The sequence below is a fragment of the Cydia pomonella genome, chromosome 1, assembly GCF_033807575.1.
Source record: "Cydia pomonella isolate Wapato2018A chromosome 1, ilCydPomo1, whole genome shotgun sequence".
In the NCBI taxonomy this organism is placed as follows: Eukaryota; Metazoa; Arthropoda; class Insecta; order Lepidoptera; family Tortricidae; genus Cydia; species Cydia pomonella.
In genome coordinates, this window is record NC_084703.1 from 41099287 (window position 1) to 41119580 (window position 20294).

At 39.5% G+C, this 20294-nt stretch overlaps 4 protein-coding genes across 4 annotated transcripts in view; 2 read left to right on the plus strand and 2 right to left on the minus strand.

The window, feature by feature from the left end:
- Positions 1–186: 186 nt before the first annotated feature.
- LOC133523860 (DNA repair protein XRCC2-like) lies at positions 187–1281 on the plus strand. Its single transcript, XM_061859615.1, has 2 exons — positions 187–329; positions 464–1281. Exon 2 carries the CDS (start codon positions 473–475, stop codon positions 1259–1261), a length of 789 nt encoding a protein of 262 aa, XP_061715599.1. The 5' UTR covers positions 187–329; positions 464–472; the 3' UTR covers positions 1262–1281.
- LOC133523834 (protein-serine O-palmitoleoyltransferase porcupine) lies at positions 1275–4056 on the minus strand. Its single transcript, XM_061859583.1, has one exon. The coding sequence runs from the start codon at positions 3612–3614 to the stop codon at positions 2286–2288; it is 1329 nt and encodes a 442-aa protein (XP_061715567.1). The 5' UTR covers positions 3615–4056; the 3' UTR covers positions 1275–2285.
- Positions 4057–4136: 80 nt separating this feature from the next.
- Positions 4137–20294, plus strand: part of LOC133523816 (ATP-dependent helicase brm) — a 35081-nt gene continuing 18923 nt past the window's right edge. Inside the window, exons 1-11 of the mRNA XM_061859560.1 lie at positions 4137–4853; positions 14833–15347; positions 15469–15757; positions 16211–16294; positions 16528–16628; positions 17044–17182; positions 17371–17560; positions 17959–18097; positions 18710–18884; positions 19494–19601; positions 20117–20237. Of these exons, the coding sequence (XP_061715544.1) occupies positions 4398–4853; positions 14833–15347; positions 15469–15757; positions 16211–16294; positions 16528–16628; positions 17044–17182; positions 17371–17560; positions 17959–18097; positions 18710–18884; positions 19494–19601; positions 20117–20237 (2317 nt within the window). The 5' untranslated portion in view covers positions 4137–4397. The remainder of the gene's footprint in view (positions 4854–14832; positions 15348–15468; positions 15758–16210; positions 16295–16527; positions 16629–17043; positions 17183–17370; positions 17561–17958; positions 18098–18709; positions 18885–19493; positions 19602–20116; positions 20238–20294) is intronic.
- On the minus strand, positions 4910–10417 carry LOC133523823 (zinc carboxypeptidase-like). Its single transcript, XM_061859572.1, has 6 exons — positions 10013–10417; positions 9536–9932; positions 9334–9442; positions 8894–9081; positions 7350–7434; positions 4910–5214 (listed from the first exon to the last, which is right to left on the minus strand). The coding sequence occupies exons 1-6, from the start codon at positions 10303–10305 to the stop codon at positions 4958–4960; spliced, it is 1329 nt and encodes a 442-aa protein (XP_061715556.1). The 5' UTR covers positions 10306–10417; the 3' UTR covers positions 4910–4957.

Genomic DNA, 20294 nt, shown 5'->3' on the forward strand with positions numbered 1-20294 from the left:
CAACCAAAAATACTCTTAAAACTTGACCAGTAATTTATGATTCACGCGCCATATTGCGGCATTTCAATGCAACTGTTTTTTTCGTACTAAACTGAACTGTCGCCCTATACATGTGAATAACAGCGCCCTCTTGACAATGATCATATATTTCTTCTGGTCGGGCTTTAACAGAGTTATTTTCTCTTTGAGAAATACTAAGGTTACCTCGGTTTTTGAACGTACTTAAAAAACGTCAAACTCATCAAACTGTCAAAAATATAAGCGAGAGGCCGGTTGCTTGATTTTGTTACAACTTTAAAAGAAATATTTATTTTAATTCTATAAAAAATGTATTGTTGAATGGTTAAAAAAATCATACTACGTTTTTACCAATACTCTTCCAATCATAGTTATGCCGATAAACTATTGCAAACCGTTATTATTTTAGTTACATAACAACTTTAAAAAGTAACTTTTTGTGCAGGCTTTAGATATGGAGAAAACTAAATTCAAAGTAGAATCCGGAATACAATTGTTAACAAGATTGTCCACCAAGAAAACTATAGTCGACAATTTCTACCCTAACTTGTTTCAAACGAGTCCGAAGTCAGGAGAAGTGATCGAAATATTTAGCAACAGAAGCTGTTCATTTCTACTCATTGACATGATTACCGAAGCTGTACTTCCTATAAAATTTGGTGGTGCCGAAATAGGTGTTCTAATCTTAAATACAGATGGTCACATTAGCTTGCAAGCATTAACTGCATCATTACAGAATAAACTTCACACACAATATAATTTTGGCCTTCGTGAGGATGACTGTGGAAAGGTGCTTAATGATGTGATTAAAAATATTTTCATATTGGATGTTTTTGATGCTACTGAACTATACACCACTTTTCAAAACCTAGAAAATATTTTAACAAAACATAATATTTCACTGTGTGTGATTGATACGCTGACAGCATTCTATTGGTCAGAACAGAGCTTTAAAATTACCAAGATGGATATTTATTTAAGAAACCTTCTTCATATTGTACAAAAAGCTGTGCAAGGCCATAAAGTGACTATGTTATACACACGGCCAGAGTACTTTAACTCTAGCAAAGATTTACTTGAGAACACTGAGGTTTGTGCTGATGTCCCTACTGCCAAAAAAGTAAATTTCAGGATACGAATTTACCAAAATGAAGATGAAACCTTTACTGCAACTGTTACAACATCTAGTGATGTTACCAGAAAGAACTTTAAAATAGAATTTAATAAAATAAGTTGGTTGTAAGAAAAGTCTGATAATAACTTTAGCTGTTTTTATTGTGCTGCTAATATTTATGTCTAACATTTCTTCATGCACTTTTTGTAATTAAAGGAAAAAGTATAGAAATGTTTTTGCTTCAGAGCTAAAATAGTAGTCTTAAAACATAATAATACTAAGAGATCAATCATATAAAAGTTAAGAATAGAATGAGATTCGAAAGATCTGATATTATACAATGATATTTGTGTTCCTTAGAATTAAACTAATAATTAGAATCAGTTTTGAAATTGATATTATTAAGATAAAAACCTACATAAACTACATTACACAGTTCTCCAGTAAATATGTCAGATTGAGAAATGTATTTATCAATCACCATACTCTTCAGTACTTACAATGATATAATAAATGTGACTGCGGCTGGCAAATCGACATAAGGATAAGATTTACTTGTATCTTTATACAAATAACCTGCCAAGACATACTTATGACAAGAGACAAAGTGGAATGTTTTGCCAGCCGCGGTCACAAATGTGTGATACTACCCAGCATTTCCATCACAACTGTAATGAAAGATGTTTTTTTTTAATATTTTCATTTTTAAAACAAAGTATAAAACACATCTACCAGTCACACCCAGCTTTAAGTTACCTCATGATAAAAGAATCTAAGTGAAATAGGTACTTTTGCATTGCAAATTTTGTAAGGTGATATAATTAGATGACATATTCTTAATGAATTTAGAATACATATATATCCATTTATACTTCTCATAGCTCAGGTGGCCCTCCTTGGTAGTATCACACAATGCATTTATGAAAGATTCTAATACAAAATGACAGTATTTCTTTGTTTTATTAAAACTGGATACAAATATAGCTACCAAATATTGATCTTAACCCTATCGTGATATTTCCACTAGTTCCTATCATTAGGTGTGATTATGTTCTGTGCAATAGAAACCCAAGATACAGTGTAAAAATTGTGAATTCAGAGTATTACTTGTAATGCTATTGACTATAATGATTAACTTCTTCAACTAGTAAAGTTACATCATTAAATAGATAATGTATGTGAATGCAACTAAACCATGACTGAAGTAATTAAGGTTTTCCCATTTACTGAGTGTATGGTTGTAAGAGTAGCCAGACTCCTGGACAGAAAATGATGCTTCAAACATTACTCCAAGATAAGCTAGGTGTATTATAGTTGTTAAGGAAAATACAGTGTTGATAAGCACAGCTAGGAAACTGTTCTTTTTGTGTCTGTGGTGGCACGCTTTTGTACATGGGTTAGTTAAACAGCAGACTTCCAATGCTGCTGCAACCTTCTGTCTAAAATTATATTCTACATATGAAAAGGTTCCGATGCTCAGCAAGACAGCAGCTAATTGGAAATTCAGACCATGGAGCAATGAAGAGACCACATAAGTTGATAGCAGAGCAACAAAGTGCCCAAAGGGTTGACATGTCCTAAATACATAATTCTTTAACCATTGGTGCATAGGCATATTCCAGTAAACTACTACTTGCACAAGAGATCTTGGAAGCTCAATAAAGAATGGTCTTGTGACAGTTAGTTCTGAGTGACAGTCATTTGTGAGACCAAAACCTGCACTCAGCATTGTCACCACTGACATACTTGAAACAAAATAATGTGACATCCTAAAAGCTTGGGCATCTCGATAGGCAACCAACCATTTAGTAATATTATCTGGGACATACCAGGGAACAATGCAATTTGACAAAACTAAAAAAAACATTGATAATGCAAAATTTATCATAACTAATTTTATCCACCTCCTTGATAAAAATTTTACATCAAGGTAAGTGCTGTAGGTATGAAAGGAGATCCATGGTCCAAGAATACAATTGGCTGGGCACATCATGTAACCGCCAAACTCAACAGGATTGATCATACTCTTAAAAAGATTTCTATCCAGATCTATGGCTACTGATATTATTTTCATTGCTGCTATCATTTGAATACCTCGAATCTGCTGCCACATCTTGGGATTGATCACATATACCTCACACAGTAGCAGATAACCAATGGTAATGATGGAGATTATTACCCCTCTATGCTTCTTGGTCAAGTAAGATAGAGCCAGTATAATAATGTAGGAGCTGGCAGCCAGGCCCACTGTCCACACGAAGGCGGCGCCGACATTGCAGTAGAGCAGGAAGGTTCCGATGACAAGGGACACGCTGTGCCTCACGTTGTGTGGTATGGGCACGTACTGTATTATACAGCGCAGAATAACGTTCGCTATTATCAAGTCTTTTGCAAATCTAAGCCCCTCGTAGAAGGTTGGTTCACCACATAATGTAATGTATGTCCATGTGTTTTCTTCAATGTAATCATCCTCTTCATACATTATTCCTTCATCAATTTGATGTCACGTAGGAGTATCTAATGTACTTCTGATTAATATTGTATCTACAGCATACCGGCAAATCGCGTGTTAACAATTATTCGTATGTGTAATTTATAACACATAATTATGAATTAGTACCTTACTAATAAATGAAATGAGCTAGATTTTAACACTAGTAAAATTTTCTTTTTGAAGATCACTACGGTTTTATGGAAAAATTATACTTTTATGTTGTAAAAAATGCACATTACAGACAATTGGTTTATTTCATGGGCTGACTGGGCTGTCAAACATTTCATTTACAAAGCAAACAGAAATTTACTCGCGCGAACGAAATAGAAAACAATAGCTGTCTCGCTCTCTTCGCTTAATGTTCCGTTTCATAACAGGTAGATTTTAATCAACGTTAAGTTGGTAGTACTTTTATCGCATCAACGAAAATTAAAAGTCATTGACATAAATATATCTACTGTGGCCAGTAGTCTAGCTTACTCTGTGGTAGTGTGGTGACTGTGGTGCCCGATCTACTTTCTCACTCGCTTGTGTGGGGCTGTTTCTCATATTTCGTATTTCTTTAATATTTCTAGAAATTGCATGTTTGAATTAGTACTGAAAACGTGATAAACATACAGTTAAACTTAGCATAAGTAATGTGTGTTTGAAGTGACCGAACAGAAGAAAATTTAGTCAATACATCGGGCGACGCGCCGCCATATCATCTAGCGACGCGAATTCGCATGATTCAAGTGTGATATGGTGTTACCACATTAATATCGCTTAAAGATGGCTAGTCCGTCTCCTCAGAGCAGTCCAATGCCCCCGCCACAGGCGCCAAGTCCTATGGGGCCGCCTACGCAAAGCCCGGCGCCGCCTCAGTCGCCACACAGCCCGTACAACCAGCAGCATGTGAACGGGCCGCCGACACCGCATCAGGCAGGAGCTCCTCAGAGTCAGATGTCGAATCACATGTCGCCCGGGCCGGCGCCTCACCCTATTGCGTCAAATTCGAACGGGCCCCCACAGCAACATCCCGGCATGCCGCCCAACTCGCATCAGATGCCGCCTCATATGGTTGGAGGGCATATGGGAAGTCCGGGACACGCCATGCCCACTGGCTCGCATCCCTCTGGTCCTAATGGACTGCCCATACCTGGTGGAGCGCAGCATCCCAACATGCCCGGACAAGGCCCACCTCATGGATACATGCAACATCAGATTGGACATATGGCTCCAGGACAAGTATGCTATAAACATTTATTTCATGTTGCTACTTCATTTAAATTATACATCAAATGTGGAACTTAAACATTTACTGTTATCAAAATTATCTTATCAATCAGAAATCAAAATATTATAATAACATTCAGTAGTAGTAATATAATCATGTATTCTTGTCCACATTGTTGATTGAATAGTGGCCCGTAAAGATCAATAGTGAATGAGAGGATTTCATTTATTCCCCTTGCAAACTCATAATGCAATGGACCAATATCAGATGCTTCTGGCAAAACATTATCAATGTTAGTTAAGTAGAAGGTAACTACTACAGGCACATTTAAATTTTCCTTCACCCAGTCTGCACAGTTTCCAGTATAGTTAACTGAAAAAAAAAATGAATACATTTGTCAATACAACCAATCAAGAAGAGCTAATTAGTCATATCCAGACATCGGTTTCTTGGGGGTAAAATTTAATGTCTAGGTAGGGAATTCCTATATTGATAAACTCAATTATCAATGCCTATCTCATATACTTATGAATATGAATTATTTCAGATTATTTTTTTCAAATGAATTTTTCAAGCTCAGTCCCTAATCTGTTAAACAAAAACCTTTGTGCAGAGCGACTTAGGCGCATGCCAAAGCAACCATGTTGTTGTTAATCATTCAGTGAACAATTTGCCACCATGTGGGTGATACATTTTAATTGGAGATGTCAAAATATTCTATCCCCGAAAGGGCTATTTCATGAATTTTAACCATATAAATAGGATTTTGCTTTTTAAACAGGCTTGTTTCATAAAGGAAACAAAACTTTTGTTAAACAAATTAGAGACTGAGCCTGTCATTTGAGATAAATGACATTATAGTGATTGCTCCAAGTTTTGTTTCTAAAAAAAATTATTAAAAGTATTAACATGAACCAAAATAATAACTCAATTCCCTTCTTCATTATTTTAAAGACATTTATTAAACTTCACTCATTATGCTTTTTCTAACCTAGCAATCATATAAAATATGCTTTGAGTAAACTTTAGCACCTAAAATAATACTTGCAAATATCAATAGTACGATCGAAAAGCATTGATTATCTAACTCTCTACCTGTCAATGAATTTTGCACCCTAGAATTCAATGTCCAGTCGGTGTTGGAATGCAGCGGAGTGACTCCTACAGGGCTAAACATCTCGGATCCCCGAGAGACCTCCCCAAGGTCCTACTCAACGTTAAGGTTTTGACAGGATTCCTCGAGGAGCTGGCCTGGCAGGACTAGCCCACCCCCACATGTCACGCAAAATAGGCGCCAGTTGTCGAGTTGCGGAAAATCGCCCGTATACAATACAATACAATTGTCGAGTCATATCTAATATTTTGTTTAAACACATTAGCTAAACCTTGGTTTTATAGTTGGGTGGAATTCTGACAGCTGTCATAATTTGATGTCGCAATGGCCAGATATGGTAAAAAGAGGTTACATATGGAGTATAGCTGGAGCTGCCACAGTATAAACAAATTCACTGGAACATTATTTTTTTGTTTAAAACGAGACGAGATAGTACAAAGTATAAAAAATATAATTATATAGACCAAAGGTTTACGATATATGAAAGTCATTAGAATAATACCAGTAATAATAGTATTTTTCATCCCAGAAAAATACCTGATATTTTCTCATGACCAAATTGTGCACTTTAAAATTAAAGTGCCTGGGCAACCTTATAACTATTTATTGTAATATGTTGGTGTATAGATGATAATCTTAACTACATTTTTTTACTAAATTACACTTGCCCGCGCAATTACACGCCCTAGCAGGCAACTGTTGACACGTTTAATGTAAAAATAGACCACCTTTGTATGTACACAGTTATACAATAGAATTCTATTCTATTCTATTCTATTCTATTCTATTCTATTCTTGTCTAAAACAATAAAAATTAAGAAATTATATATAAACATGAACATATATTTAAAAAAAAGTTGGCCACCGGGCGAGTTTCGAACCCGTAACACTCGTTTCTAGCCGTCCGTGTCTTAACCCGCTGAACCAGACGGACAGTGGCCGGCGACACGAAATTAGCGACCATATTCTGCGTCGAAAGAAAAACGCATGAAAACTCGAAAACACGCGTTTTCCCAAACATAAGACTAATCTAGATCGATTGTATACCCCCAAAAACCCCCATATACCAAATTTCAGCGAAATCGTTAGAGCCGATTCCGAGATCACAGAAATATATATATATATATATATATATATATATACAAGAATTGCTCGTTTAAAGGTATAAGATTATCTGTGTTGTCACAAATAAAGTATTACGATGATAGTAATTAAAAATAAGCATGTCAAAATATATCTGCAATGTTTTATTTTGGCTTGTAATTCTCACCACAAATTCAAGAGGAGTATTTAATTGCCTGACATCACCAGTAGATGTCAGAATTCCACCGAACTAAAATCCAAGGTATAAATGTCTGTAACTGCATATTAAATCTAAATTATAATTAATTACACAGAAGACTTCTGGTAGTCCCATAGTAATAGGACTTGTTGAACTTTGCATTCAAGTCTCGAGTTGTTTGCCGTAGTATTTCCCTCTGTGGAAAAATAGTACATAATTAGTAACACAAAACAAAACAAGCAATTGCAATTTTTGAACTAAAAATTTCCTCGCGTGGCAAATGGCCAATGTAGACGTGCCTCGGCCGACGCAGCGCGCTCTACCGAGGGTAATGCGCACGCTGACTCGGCAGAGGCACGTCTACATGAGCTGCTTGCTGCACGAGAGAATTTCCTCGCGACGCTGCTCGCTCTGTGTGGATTTATGCAAACAAAGGACATAAAAGAGTATGAGTTAGATGATGCACAGATTTATCAAGTCTGACCTTCAATAACATGACATTGGAGTCAAGGCATGCGTCTTCGTGAATGACACGATTTATACTAAGAGTGACAAATTAGTGAGAGTATTTCTCTACCAGTCAAAACATTAAGTAGTAGTTACTTTAAGTTTTTGCTATTTAAGTAGAGGCAGATACTGTATAAATTTTTAGGGTTCCCTACCCAAACGGGACCCTATTATTATTGAGACTCCGCTGTCCGTCCGTCCGTCAATCCGTCTGTCACCAGGCTGTATCTCATGAACTGTGATAGTTAGTCAGTTGAAATTTCTACAGATTATGTATTTTTGTGGCCGCTATAACAACTAATACTAAAAACAGAATAAAATAAATATTGCTTTCCAATCTCGACATTCTCATCCGATCACTGAAGTTAAGCAACGTCGGACGGGGTCAGTACTTGGATGGTTGACCGTTTTTATAGATAATGGTATGGAACCCTTCCTGTGCGAGTCCGACTCGCACTAGGCCGATTTTTTTAAATTATGGCTTACTACTAGATAGATACTCTTCTGATTGGATCTCTTATATTTTTTTATCCTATACACTTAACTATCTCCTGTGGATTATAATCATTTAGCATAGAATACAATATATTACTAAAAAGAAAATAGGGGTTGGATCATTACAGGAAAAATAATTTCATGTTTATTGAATTATGTGAAACAATAAACTTTTTTTTAGGTTAATTTAGTGTCCCCCTGCTGGGCAAAAGGCCTCCCCTCGCTTTCTCCCTCAACCCTGTCTTTTTTTAGTTTCCTCACCAATCCGGATAAAATACGTCCAAGTCGTCCCGCCATCTCCTTTTTGGCCTGCCTGCACCCCGGCCAGCACCATCTATGGTGTTCCGTGGGTCCCACTCGGTAACCATTTTGGCCCACCTTTCAGGGTGCATGCGCTACTTATTTCATTTTAATAAGCCTTAATAACAACCAAAGCGTTAAATATCTGCTTCATGACCTTAGAGATAAGGGAGGTAATAGCGATAAGCCTGTAATTTTGACAGAGGGATAACTATGGAACTCTACACTGAGCATAGCCCGACATGCTCTTGGCCGATATTTATTATACATATATGCTCCATAGCATTCATTCTCTAACAAAATTAGTATCTTTTGCAGTAAATATTACATACTTACAAAATCTCTGTACTTACAATAGTATCCATATTATTTTGCACTTTATTTCCATAAGCATAAGGTGTAGTTATTAAATTATCAAATCCTTTGACATTGAAGAAAGCCAAGGTATTTGGTGCTATCTGATCCAGGAATTCTGACAGATTATATGTTTCATATTCTGAGAGAGCATTATCTAAGAACATAGTACCACAGGCTCTCTCACCTGTCAAATTAATATAATATAATTTTTATTATAATTGGTGTTATATTTGAATGGCAATTTTATAATTATTTTTATATTAGTTGTATAACTACTAAGTAAATTTACTAGAATACCCTAGAAGCTTCAGTTTAGTGTTTTTTTTTCCCAGATGCTGTCAGAGTCATTAGACCCTGTCCAAATGGTTCCCATACAACTCTGTACTAGGGCAAAATCATAAGTCTACTGTTTAAATATGCCTCATGTATATTTTACCTTTTGCTTTGTGTAACCAGTTCCTATCAAGGTTGACTCCTCTGGCGAGATTCGGGTGGCACAATATTCGTGGCTGAATGATTTTTCTATTCTTAGCCCAAAAACGATCCTAAAATGAGTCTCAAATTGATATATGAATAAAATTCAGCAATTATACAATGTACAAATATAAATATATGTATAGAAATGTGTTTTTACATACTCTGTACAAACTGTAAGTGTAACCATCGGGATTTAGTACTGGGAGGAAATATGCATCAAATCGTTTTGTAAATGGATGGAATTTTTCATCCAGAAGACTTTTCATATAAGCAAGCACCAGGGCTGGTGAAATCCAGTCCAGACCTGCCTCCCCGCCTAAGATAAAAATGGCTGGATTTTTATGTCCATTTGATTCATTACCAGGAACTTTTAAAATTACAATATCCTTTTTTTCATGTGTCTTGCCAAGAACAATTTTTTCAATTTTTTTCGTATATTTGTTTTCCCAGTACTGATACAGTTTTTGTATTGTCGAAAAATCTTGAAATCCTTTATAAATGATATTATCGTCAGTTAGTTCTCCCGAATCCCATGCATCTTCAATCAGTTGTGGGGCACTGCAGGGAAAATACCAAATATACCATGGTGTGTTCACATCATTATTAAATTAACATTATAAATAAATAAACCAACATACAAATGAAACTGCTTATACTTTGTGAATAAAGTATCACTGTTGTTAACTATACCCTCAAATTCCGTCATATACTTGTCTTCAACTACAACATGCATTGGTATGGCTGCTTCATTTGTAACTCCATTTAAAAAATAGCTATGGTCATAGTTTCTATGAATAATGTACAATGTTTGCCTGTCCCTTTTAGTTAATGCTACTAATTTGTACAAGGTGTAATTCTTATCGGCGTTACTCGTGAGTAAGCTTATAAATAAAATAAAGGACCAGCTATATATCTCTATTGCACGCACCATTTTGGTTGTAAGATCGTTACGAATCGAGTAGGCTGCGACTATTTATTTAACGATAAATTTCACTCAATAAGCAGTAAGTACTTAAAGTAAGTTTCGTAGATTTTTAGTTTTACAGGTTTTTCGTATTAGTACGGTCGCCAAATCTCAAAAGCCCTCTAGAAACACGATTTAATTGACTCGGCTCGGCCTTACCCACAACCGGTATCAATGTTTTCGGACAGTTCTCCTGATCACTGTACATGCGGTAGTAAAGCGGAAAAATGGTGGAGGGGATAGTAATGACGTCACAAAGATGGCGGCCGGACCTATTCTTTTTGGCGGTGTATCTCGAAAACCACTTAACCGATTTTAATCATCGAGGTGTCAAATAATAGCTTATATTATGGAGATTATTTCCTTTTCTACAAACATTTACTTGAAACCTATAGGAAAAAAAATAATCACAAAAAACAGTTTTTTTATAAAATTATTTTTTTTTATTTTGTAAAAATCTCCGTAAATATTAGTATTTCGCAAATTTTGTTTAATATAAAACATATTGCTTCATTATCAAGGAATATAATGAGCCTTAAAACATACAGATCGAGTAATAAACAATGAAGCTACACTCATTTATTTGCGCATGGGTAACGATAACTGGCTTTTACCGGTCGAAACTGTGGTGACTGTTACGATACGTATTGAATGGAATTTATAGAGTATCGGTTTTAATTACTGAAATTATAATGACAATTATAAAAACCAGACACAATAATGTTACCTTACTTCGACGTTTAGTCTCTTTTTTCGTCTTAATCATAGGTAGGTACATATTTCTTTTTACTTAAAATTTTTATACAGGGTGAACTTTTAACCTCCAGTCATACTCTGCGCAGCGACTTTATAGGTCATACTGAACAACTTTTACTATTAGTAGTCCCCAAGCCGCTCCGAGGCCAGATTTAATTGACTCAGCTCGGCCTTACCCACAACCGGTATCAATGTGTTCGGGCGTTTCTCCTGATCACCGTACATGCGGTAGTAAAGCGGAAAAATGGTGGGAGGGGATAGTAATGACGTCACAAAGATGGCGTCCGGACCTATTCTTTTTGGCGGTGTATCTCGAAAACCACTTAACCGATTGTATTCATCGAGGTGTCAACTAATAGCTTATATTATGGAGATTATTTCCTTTTTACAAACATTTACGTGAAACCTATAGGAAAATAATAATCACAAAAAACATTTTTTTTTATACATTTGGTTGGTAGGTTTGTCTTATGTTTTAAAGCAGTAAAATCTTTCAAGTCGAAACACAGTATAAATATACATTTTGTTGTCTAATCTAAAAGTATGATGTTCATTGTTTAAGACTGATTAGTGATTACTGAATTAAATAACATGCTATTTGTTATTTTTGTTTTATTTTTTAAATCAGGTATTAATTTATTCACTCTGTATCACTATACAGGCAAAATGTGTATCATAGTTGGTCTGTAAGTACTTACTACTTGTGTCGAATATAGGTATAAGATGAAATTTTAACCACCAGCCATACTCTGCGCAGTGACTTTACAGGTCATACTGAACAACTTTTATTATGGGACCAATGCCGAATCACGCAAGAAAATTTGGATCTGGAATGACACCCACTGGCTGTGCCCTACCACACAAAGCGAGATGACATTCACAATGCCCATACCTCTCTTTTGGACGTAGTTTAAGGACGTACCCGGGTCCATGACGCATGCTCGCCACACCGCTGCTTAAAATAAGCTGACGCACCGTAAATTGAACTGCGTAAAAATCGCAAAAAATATCACACGGAGATCTTATGGCAGACACCGTACCGGTGACGTAAAAGACGCAACTGTTTTGCGAACAAAAAAGATTCGCGTGAAGCACGTCACTGCGATTCCGTACCGTCACCGTTTTTTAAACAGCGGTGTGGGGAGCATGCGTCAAAAACGGTACGCATACGACGCGTCACTGCGATTCCGTATCGTGACCGTTTTTTAAGCTGCGGTCTGGTCGCACCTTGTATTGTATTGTATTCGGGCGATTTTTCCACAACTCGACGACTTGCGCCTATTTTGCGTGATATGTTGGGGGTGGGCTAGTCCTGCCAGCCCAGCTCCTCGAGGAATCCTATCAAACCTTTGATGTTGAGTAGGACCTCGGGGAGGTCTCTCGGAGATCCGAGATGTTTAGCCCTGTATGGAGTCACTCCGCTGCATTCCAGCACCACGTGAGAGGCTGTTTCTTCTGTCTCCATGCAACCTCGGCACAGGGGACTGTCTGTGACACCTGTTGTGAAAAGATGTTTGTTAAATAGTCCATGACCTGTTATGACACTGGTTACCATACTCAGTCGGACCTTCCCTAGTTGCAGGAGCGCCCTTGTGAGTTTTCCGTTGATACCAGGCATGGCTTCTTTTGCCTGTCTGCATCCAGTCTGGTTCAGCCAGTGTTCTGTGTGTAGTTTCCCTGTACGTGCCAGCAGCATTGAGCGTACCTTGCTAAATGGTATCGGAAGAATCGGTTCCGGACCAATCGCCCCCGCATTCGATCCTTGCCTGGCAAGCTCGTCCGCAGCATCGTTACCTCGGGATCCACTGTGTCCCTTGATCCATTGTAGGGTGATCTTGTTATTATGACATACCTCCATTAGTCGTTCGTGGCATTCGTGTATAAGTTTGGATGTAACTATATGGCTATTTATAGCCATTAAGACTGCTCTACTGTCGGAGAGTATGCGGATGGAGGATGCTACTACCTTCCTTGCAGTGATGGCAGCCGCCGCGTTTATGATGCCCATGCACTCAGCTTGGAATACCGAGTTATGGGCTCCTAGCGGAGTGGTGATCGACATGTTCAGGTCTTCTGAGAAGGTTCCAGAGCCCGATCCGCTGTCTGTTTTGGACCCATCAGTGAAGATTCTCAGCTCCCGGGGATTGAGTCCTTCATGATTGTCGTCCTCATATAACTGTATTTTGTACCTTTTATCGAAGATAGCTTGTTTGTGAATCCGGTCCGTGCCTGACCTAAGCACTGGAAATTCGTCATACACCTTTTCCAGGCATTTTGTGTGAAGAGCTCCTGTGATGTTAGACCATATCTTGAGGGTTCGCAACCTTACCGCTGAGAGACTGGCCTCTTGCTGTATGTGTAGGTGCAGCGGTGGAAGGTTTAGCATGACCTCCATGGCTGCAGTCGGGGTAGACCTCGTGCAGCCAGTGGTGGCCGCGCATGCGAGCCTTTGAAGTCTTTGTAGTTTGTCTCGTACGTTGCCTAGGTTTGTTCTTGGCCACCAAACCAGAGCACCGTAACAGAGTAAGGGGCGGATTATCGTCTTATAGAGCCAGAGGGTAATTTTCGGGTTGAGTCCCCACCTCTTACCAATCATCCTTCTGCACTGCCAGAAGACAACTCCCGCCTTGTCTATCCGTTTGTTGATGTGGTTGTTCCAATTGAGTTTATTGTCGAGAGTTAGTCCTAAGTACTTAACTTCATCGGACAGCTGTAGCTCAGTTTGGAAAAGTGTTGGTCTGGTAAAGTTGGTCGCACCTTTATATGGGACAGTCAAAATTTTTTTCGCGATTTCGGAATTGGTCCCATAGTAAAAGTTGTTAAGTATGACCTATAAAGTCGCTGCGCAGAGTATGACTGGTGGTTAAAAGTTCACCCTGTATAATTTTTTTAAGTAAAAAGAAATATGTACCTACCTATGATTAAGACGAAAAAAGAGACTAAACGTCGAAGTAAGGTAACATTATTGTGACTGGTTTTATAATTTTAATTATAATTTCAGTAATTAAAACCGATACTCTATAAATTCCATTCAATACGTATCGTGACAGTCACCACAGTTTCGACCGGTAAAAGCCAGTTATCGTTACCCATGCGCAAATAAATGAGTGTAGCTTCATTGTTTATTACTCGATCTGTATGTTTTAAGGCTCATTATATTCCTTGATAATGAAGCAATATGTTTTATATTAAACAAAATTTGCGAAATGCTAATATTTACGGAGATTTTTACAAAATAAAAAAAAATAATTTTATAAAAAAACTGTTTTTTGTGATTATTTTTTTTCCTATAGGTTTCACGTAAATGTTTGTAGAAAAGGAAATAATCTCCATAATATAAGCTATTATTTGACACCTCGATGATTAAAATCGGTTAAGTGGTTTTCGAGATACACCGCCAAAAAGAATAGGTCCGGCCGCCATCTTTGTGACGTCATTACTATCCCCTCCACCATTTTTCCGCTTTACTACCGCATGTACGGTTATCAGGAGAACTGTCCGAACACATTGATACCGGTTGTGGGTAAGGCCGAGCTGAGTCAATTAAATCTGGCCTCGGAGCGGCTTGGCGACCGTACTATATATTTTATTTACAAACACGTTTCGCATTGTTAGAAAATGATTTTTTTTTTATTATTTTAATTAAAATTAGGATTTTATGAGTAAATTAGTACTTAGCCAAAACAAAAATGTGGTATTGTAAAATGAAATGTTTTACAGAATATTATTATTATACAGGCACCGATGGCAATGGGCGGAGGCGCTCCACCGCCGGGCAACGGTCCTGCGGGCCCCGCGGGCGTGCCGTTGCCGCCCCACGGGCTGCCGGCAGGTGCGCCCGGCCACATGCCGCACCACGCTCTGATGGCCGGCCAGGGCCCGCCGCCGCACCCGCCCGCGCAGGGCTACTCGGCGCACGGGCCCGCCGCGCCCGGCACGCCGGCCAACCAGCCGTCGTCCGCGCAGTCACCCGCCGCGCCGCAGCACCCGCCGTCGGCGCAGACCCCTCCGCACCAAGGCGCCCCGCCCTCCACCTCCTCCAACGGCGCGTCGTCCTCCTCGCCTATGCAAGGCTCCATGGCGACGCCGGGTCCGGACAACCTTCACGCCCTACAGCGGGCCATCGATTCTATGGAAGAGAAGGGGCTCCAGGAAGACCCGCGATACTCGCAGCTTCTTGCTCTTAGAGCGAGATCAAACGCTCAGGACCCTAGCAAGGGTCTGTTCTCTAACAACCAGCTTAGCCAACTCAAGTAAGTACAATAATAAAATGCTGGTAAATCGCGCTGGTAAGGATATGATAATGTATAGACACGCGTGTTTATAAGATACTGTTTTTTTTTATGCATCCATAACATTTGTTTACTTTTACAGGGCTCAGATAGCCGCGTACAGAAATCTGGCTCGCAACCAGCCCGTGTCGCAGCAGATAGCCCTGATGGCGGCAGGCAAGCGCACCGGGGACACGCCGCCTGAGTGCCCCACGCCCCCGGCGCAGCCGCCGTCGCCGTACAGCCAGCAGGGGCAGGGGCAGGGGCAGCCCGCGGGCAAGGGCGCGGCGGGCGACACCGCGCGGGGAGGCGGAGGGGCACCGCCGACGCCGTTGCCGATGACGGGGCAAATGGCGCCGCCTACTCAACCCACACCGCCGCTTGTTAACCCGGTATGTCACTGCACCAGGTTTTCCTCGTATTTGACCTTGGAAGGAGGATAGAGCAGCTGGGGCAAAAACATTGTAACAGTTGCACATAGTTTCAAAGTAAGTGCGCTCATTCGCTCTGGAGCGTAGCTGTGTATGCGAAAACTGAAATCGTTATCTTTATAGGCATCACGAATGACTCTTTCTAAATAGCTTTCAAGAATCTTTCGGTATTGTGTCACTTACAAAAAAGCACATAAGTATGTTTGGGTCTATCTAGATAGGTTTGAGTTTTCATGCTTGCTCGGAATTCCTGAATACCTGGGAACGACAAATATACTATGTAAAAATTTAAAGTATATGTTACTATATTAGCTTAAAGTAATGGGAAAGTGTTGTTTTGGAAAATGAACCTTTTTATTATAAAAAAATGCACTAAGTTATTGTAATGCATACTTATTATTGTAATATTACCAGCCAATGGGACAAGGAGCGCCTCGCGGCGCGGCGCCTGTTAGACCGCCAGGCCCAGGCAACGCTGCCGCACCCGCCAGTCAGCAGGTAATATAGCCCTACACGGAACAAACATTTTTATCTATTTTCGCAATGAATGTCTTGATTAAATCCCTTTTATGTAAAGAGCGGATGCTAAAGCGTTCTTTTTCAAAACCTCCGGTTAAACCTTAGTTATTTTTGCCATAGAATAACGATTAATCGTTTTGGAATCCTTTGGCTGGTTATCCTTTTATTAGGATTGAAATTTGAAGTTTCATAACAAACAACTTTTATTTTAGCCGGGTGCGCCTACTCCTGGTGCCAAACAGAATCGCATCACAAGCATACCCAAACCCGTGGGACTCGACCCCTTACAGATACTGAACGAAAGAGAAAACAGGTAAGATTTCTTACGTTTAAAGGACCGTCGCACTATGAAGTACTGTTATATTTTATCGGGAATTTTCAAATCTTGTATTATAGGTGCGATAATTTCCGACAGGAGAGTTGAGGTGCTAAATAGAGTTCTATTAATAACAAAAAACGATTAATAATTTGACGATTAAAATGCACACTTTAAGCTAAATGTACTCTACTCTACCTCGTAGAAAAATTTCGATAAATCTTGCAATTGGCAGTAGAATTTATTAACGTTCAGTGTTATTTTTTGGAACGTTTACGAGCAATTTTAAAATCCTGTTGTGGCTATATTATATGACGTGTTGTAACATCAACTCCGGTGCTGATACTTATACGCTTATGTTGTAGTCGATCCTGTAATAGAATCGAAAATGGAATCGTATAAATATTTGTAGAATTGCCGCTCGTATTGCACATCGGATGGACGTGCTGTCCAACTTGCCGGCCAACATATCGGACGAGCTGCGGCTGCAGGCGCAGATCGAGCTGCGGGCGCTGCGCGTGCTCAACTTCCAGAAGCAACTGCGGGCCGAGGTGACCTTCATATTGTTATGGTTTAAAAGTCACACGTACGTAGCCGTCGCTATACAGGCGAAGTTACGCTCTCATTTTAAAAACACAATCTTATTACGACGTCATACGATCTTCTAATAGACAGTTCTAAGTTATTACGTTTGTGCATTCAATACTGACATGTATTCTAACATGGTATTTGCTTATAGATCCTTGGGCAGGTCCGGCGGGACACAACGTTGGAGACGGCTGTCAACATAAAGGCGTACAAACGCACCAAGCGGCAGGGGCTGCGCGAAGCGCGCGCCACGGAGAAGCTGGAGAAACAGCAGAAGCTCGAGGCCGAGCGCAAGCGCCGCCAGAAGCACCAGGAGTTCTTGCAGACTGTACTGCAGCATGGTAAGCAGCATTATGGACCGGTTCATAGATCGGTAGGTTAGAGACGGCGGTGAACAAAGGCGTACAAAGCGGCAGGGGCTGCACGATGCAGGCGCCACGGAGAACTTGGAGAAACAACAAAAACGCGAGGCTGAGTTTGGTGTTAAATTGTTTTGGATTCGATCTTCGGTTTTGAGTACGGGAATGTTTCACACTAACTGAAAACATTTCTAAGCACATTTGCAGCTTACCGCCCATTATTAATTAATAGTTTAGTAACTATTTTACAGAGTTAGAAATACAAAAAATCAATTCCGCAGCCCAAAACCCCGTGGTATGTTTATTAGATCCTACATTTTAAACTTCAGCAGTAATGAAATCAGCGGTTTGCACATTCATAACATCACTCATATTTGCAGCCAAAGACTTCAAGGAGTATCACCGCAATAACCAGGCCAAGCTGTCTCGCATGAACAAGGCCATCATGAACTACCACGCCAACGCCGAGCGCGAGCAGAAGAAGGAACAGGAGCGCATAGAGAAGGAGCGTATGAGACGGTAAGTTCTACATGTGCCCTAAAATTTCCAATGCCTCCGAGAATACATAAATCGTCTACTTCATAAAGTTCCATCCAAAACACTAGTCGATATAAAACTAGTTGGTATAATTATTAACGATCACAAACGAAAATACAATTTGGCGCCTCTGCATCGCGACCTCGGACTTGGTCTAAGTTTAGACCTAGCCCTTTGTGAAGATTTTTGGTCAATTTTCGATGTAATTAAGTCTGGATCAGGATAAGTAACGTACTCGAAGAGAGGTATGTGATCAGCAGTGGATGATAAGAGGCTGAAATTGAAGAAGAGTTTGGATGTTCAATATCTTTATACATTTTTTATTTCGCCATTAGACATTTATTACGAAAAAAATATTACCACACGACATAAATTAAATATTTATTTGTTCTTATATAAATAAGATGTTATATAATTCGTGATTTCACAATTTTTTTTTTATATTTTTTGGCAGTATAAAATTATCATTGCTACGTCGGCTGTCATAAACAAACAATGAAAAAATAAAACGGGCGCCCGCTATTTTTTCACTTAAAATTAACTCGTAAATAATGACACACTCCACACTTGCATTCAAAAGTACTATTTCGTTAGTTTGATGGCGGAGGACGAGGAAGGCTACCGCAAGCTCATCGACCAGAAGAAAGACAAGCGTCTCGCGTTCCTGCTGTCGCAGACCGACGAGTACATCGCCAGCCTCACGGAGATGGTCAAACAGCACAAGCAGGAACAGAGGAAGAAGCAGCAAGAAGAAGAGCGTAGGAAGCGGGTGAGTGGGGCTTTACATTTTGGTTTCCCTTGCTCAGCTTTTCTGAGTCAGAACCAGTTCAGGGTCCGCTTTGGACACCCATTACCAAGAATTTCCACAGGCATTGGATTTTTTCGACTCAACTTAGTTAAACATAAACAGTATTTGAAATGTTAGGGTTCAGGATTGATTTTAGCTAGGGTTTAGCAAGTTTTGGATGCCTTCAGTAAAATTGGGGGTAGACCTATATGGGGGTTTGATTAACGAATATGATACGAGGGGGTTTAGGGTCGGCAACGCGCATGTAACTACTCCGGAGTTGCAGGCGTACATAGGCTACGGAGACTGCTTATCATCAGGCGGGCCGTATGCTTGTTTGCCACCGACGTAGTATAAAAAAAAGATAGCATTAGAGAAAAAAATCGTCATAGTATATAGATCCTAGACCTAACGCACACAACCACTAGACAGTTTTGCTCAAATCTAGCAAAAACGTCCTTAATTTAAACATAACTCTACAAGAACAAAACATCCGCTTGAAAGTAAACCTTAATAAATATTATGTGATGAGGATGACTTCACGCGTACGTCTATCTAAATTACTTACCGAACAAATTTACGTGTACGCAGAAATCGCGGAAGAAAAAGTTGCTGGAGGGCGGCGAGATCGACGCGCTGGATGACAGCTCGCAGACATCCGACTCCAGGGTCAGCGTCATGGACCCCAAGACCGGAGAAGTATGATATTGTAGTACTTACATTCGAAAATAGAAACATAAAATATACTTAGCAATGGTCCGTATCGAGAAGCTTCATATGCGGACATTTTAGGTGATATCGGCGCTCGGCACATCGCTGGTTTCAGTGTGTGACTCGCCTCGTTTGCGTCAATAGCAGTACATTTGTATTGTAGTCCATCTTCATATAAAGGGCATCGCGTAAAAAAATTGTGTTTTGAATTTTATTTGTGTGATGAACACAGATATTTGTTCCCGAGTCAGGGGTATTTTCTATGTATTTAAGTATGTATTTATCTATATACGTATGTATATCGTCGCTTAGTATCCATAGTACAAGCTTTGCTTAGATTGGGCCTAGATCGATCTGTGTAAGATTGTTCCCAAATATTAATTTATTTTTATTGGATCGCCGCACATACATTTCTAAATGTCCAGAGAAAAGTCTTATGTATATTCCTTGTATAAAAAGACGACAGTCCAGTTCCGATATAATCATGAATAAAATGGCACTAGGTACTGAAAGGCGAAGAGGCGCCGCTGCTGTCGCAGCTGAAGGACTGGATGGAGGCGCACCCCGGCTGGGAGGTGCTCTCCGACTCCGAGGACTCGGGCGACGACAGCCAAGACGATGACGGTACCTGATTATTATTATTTCCAGTTGGTCATTATCATAATTGTATTTTACTAGTAT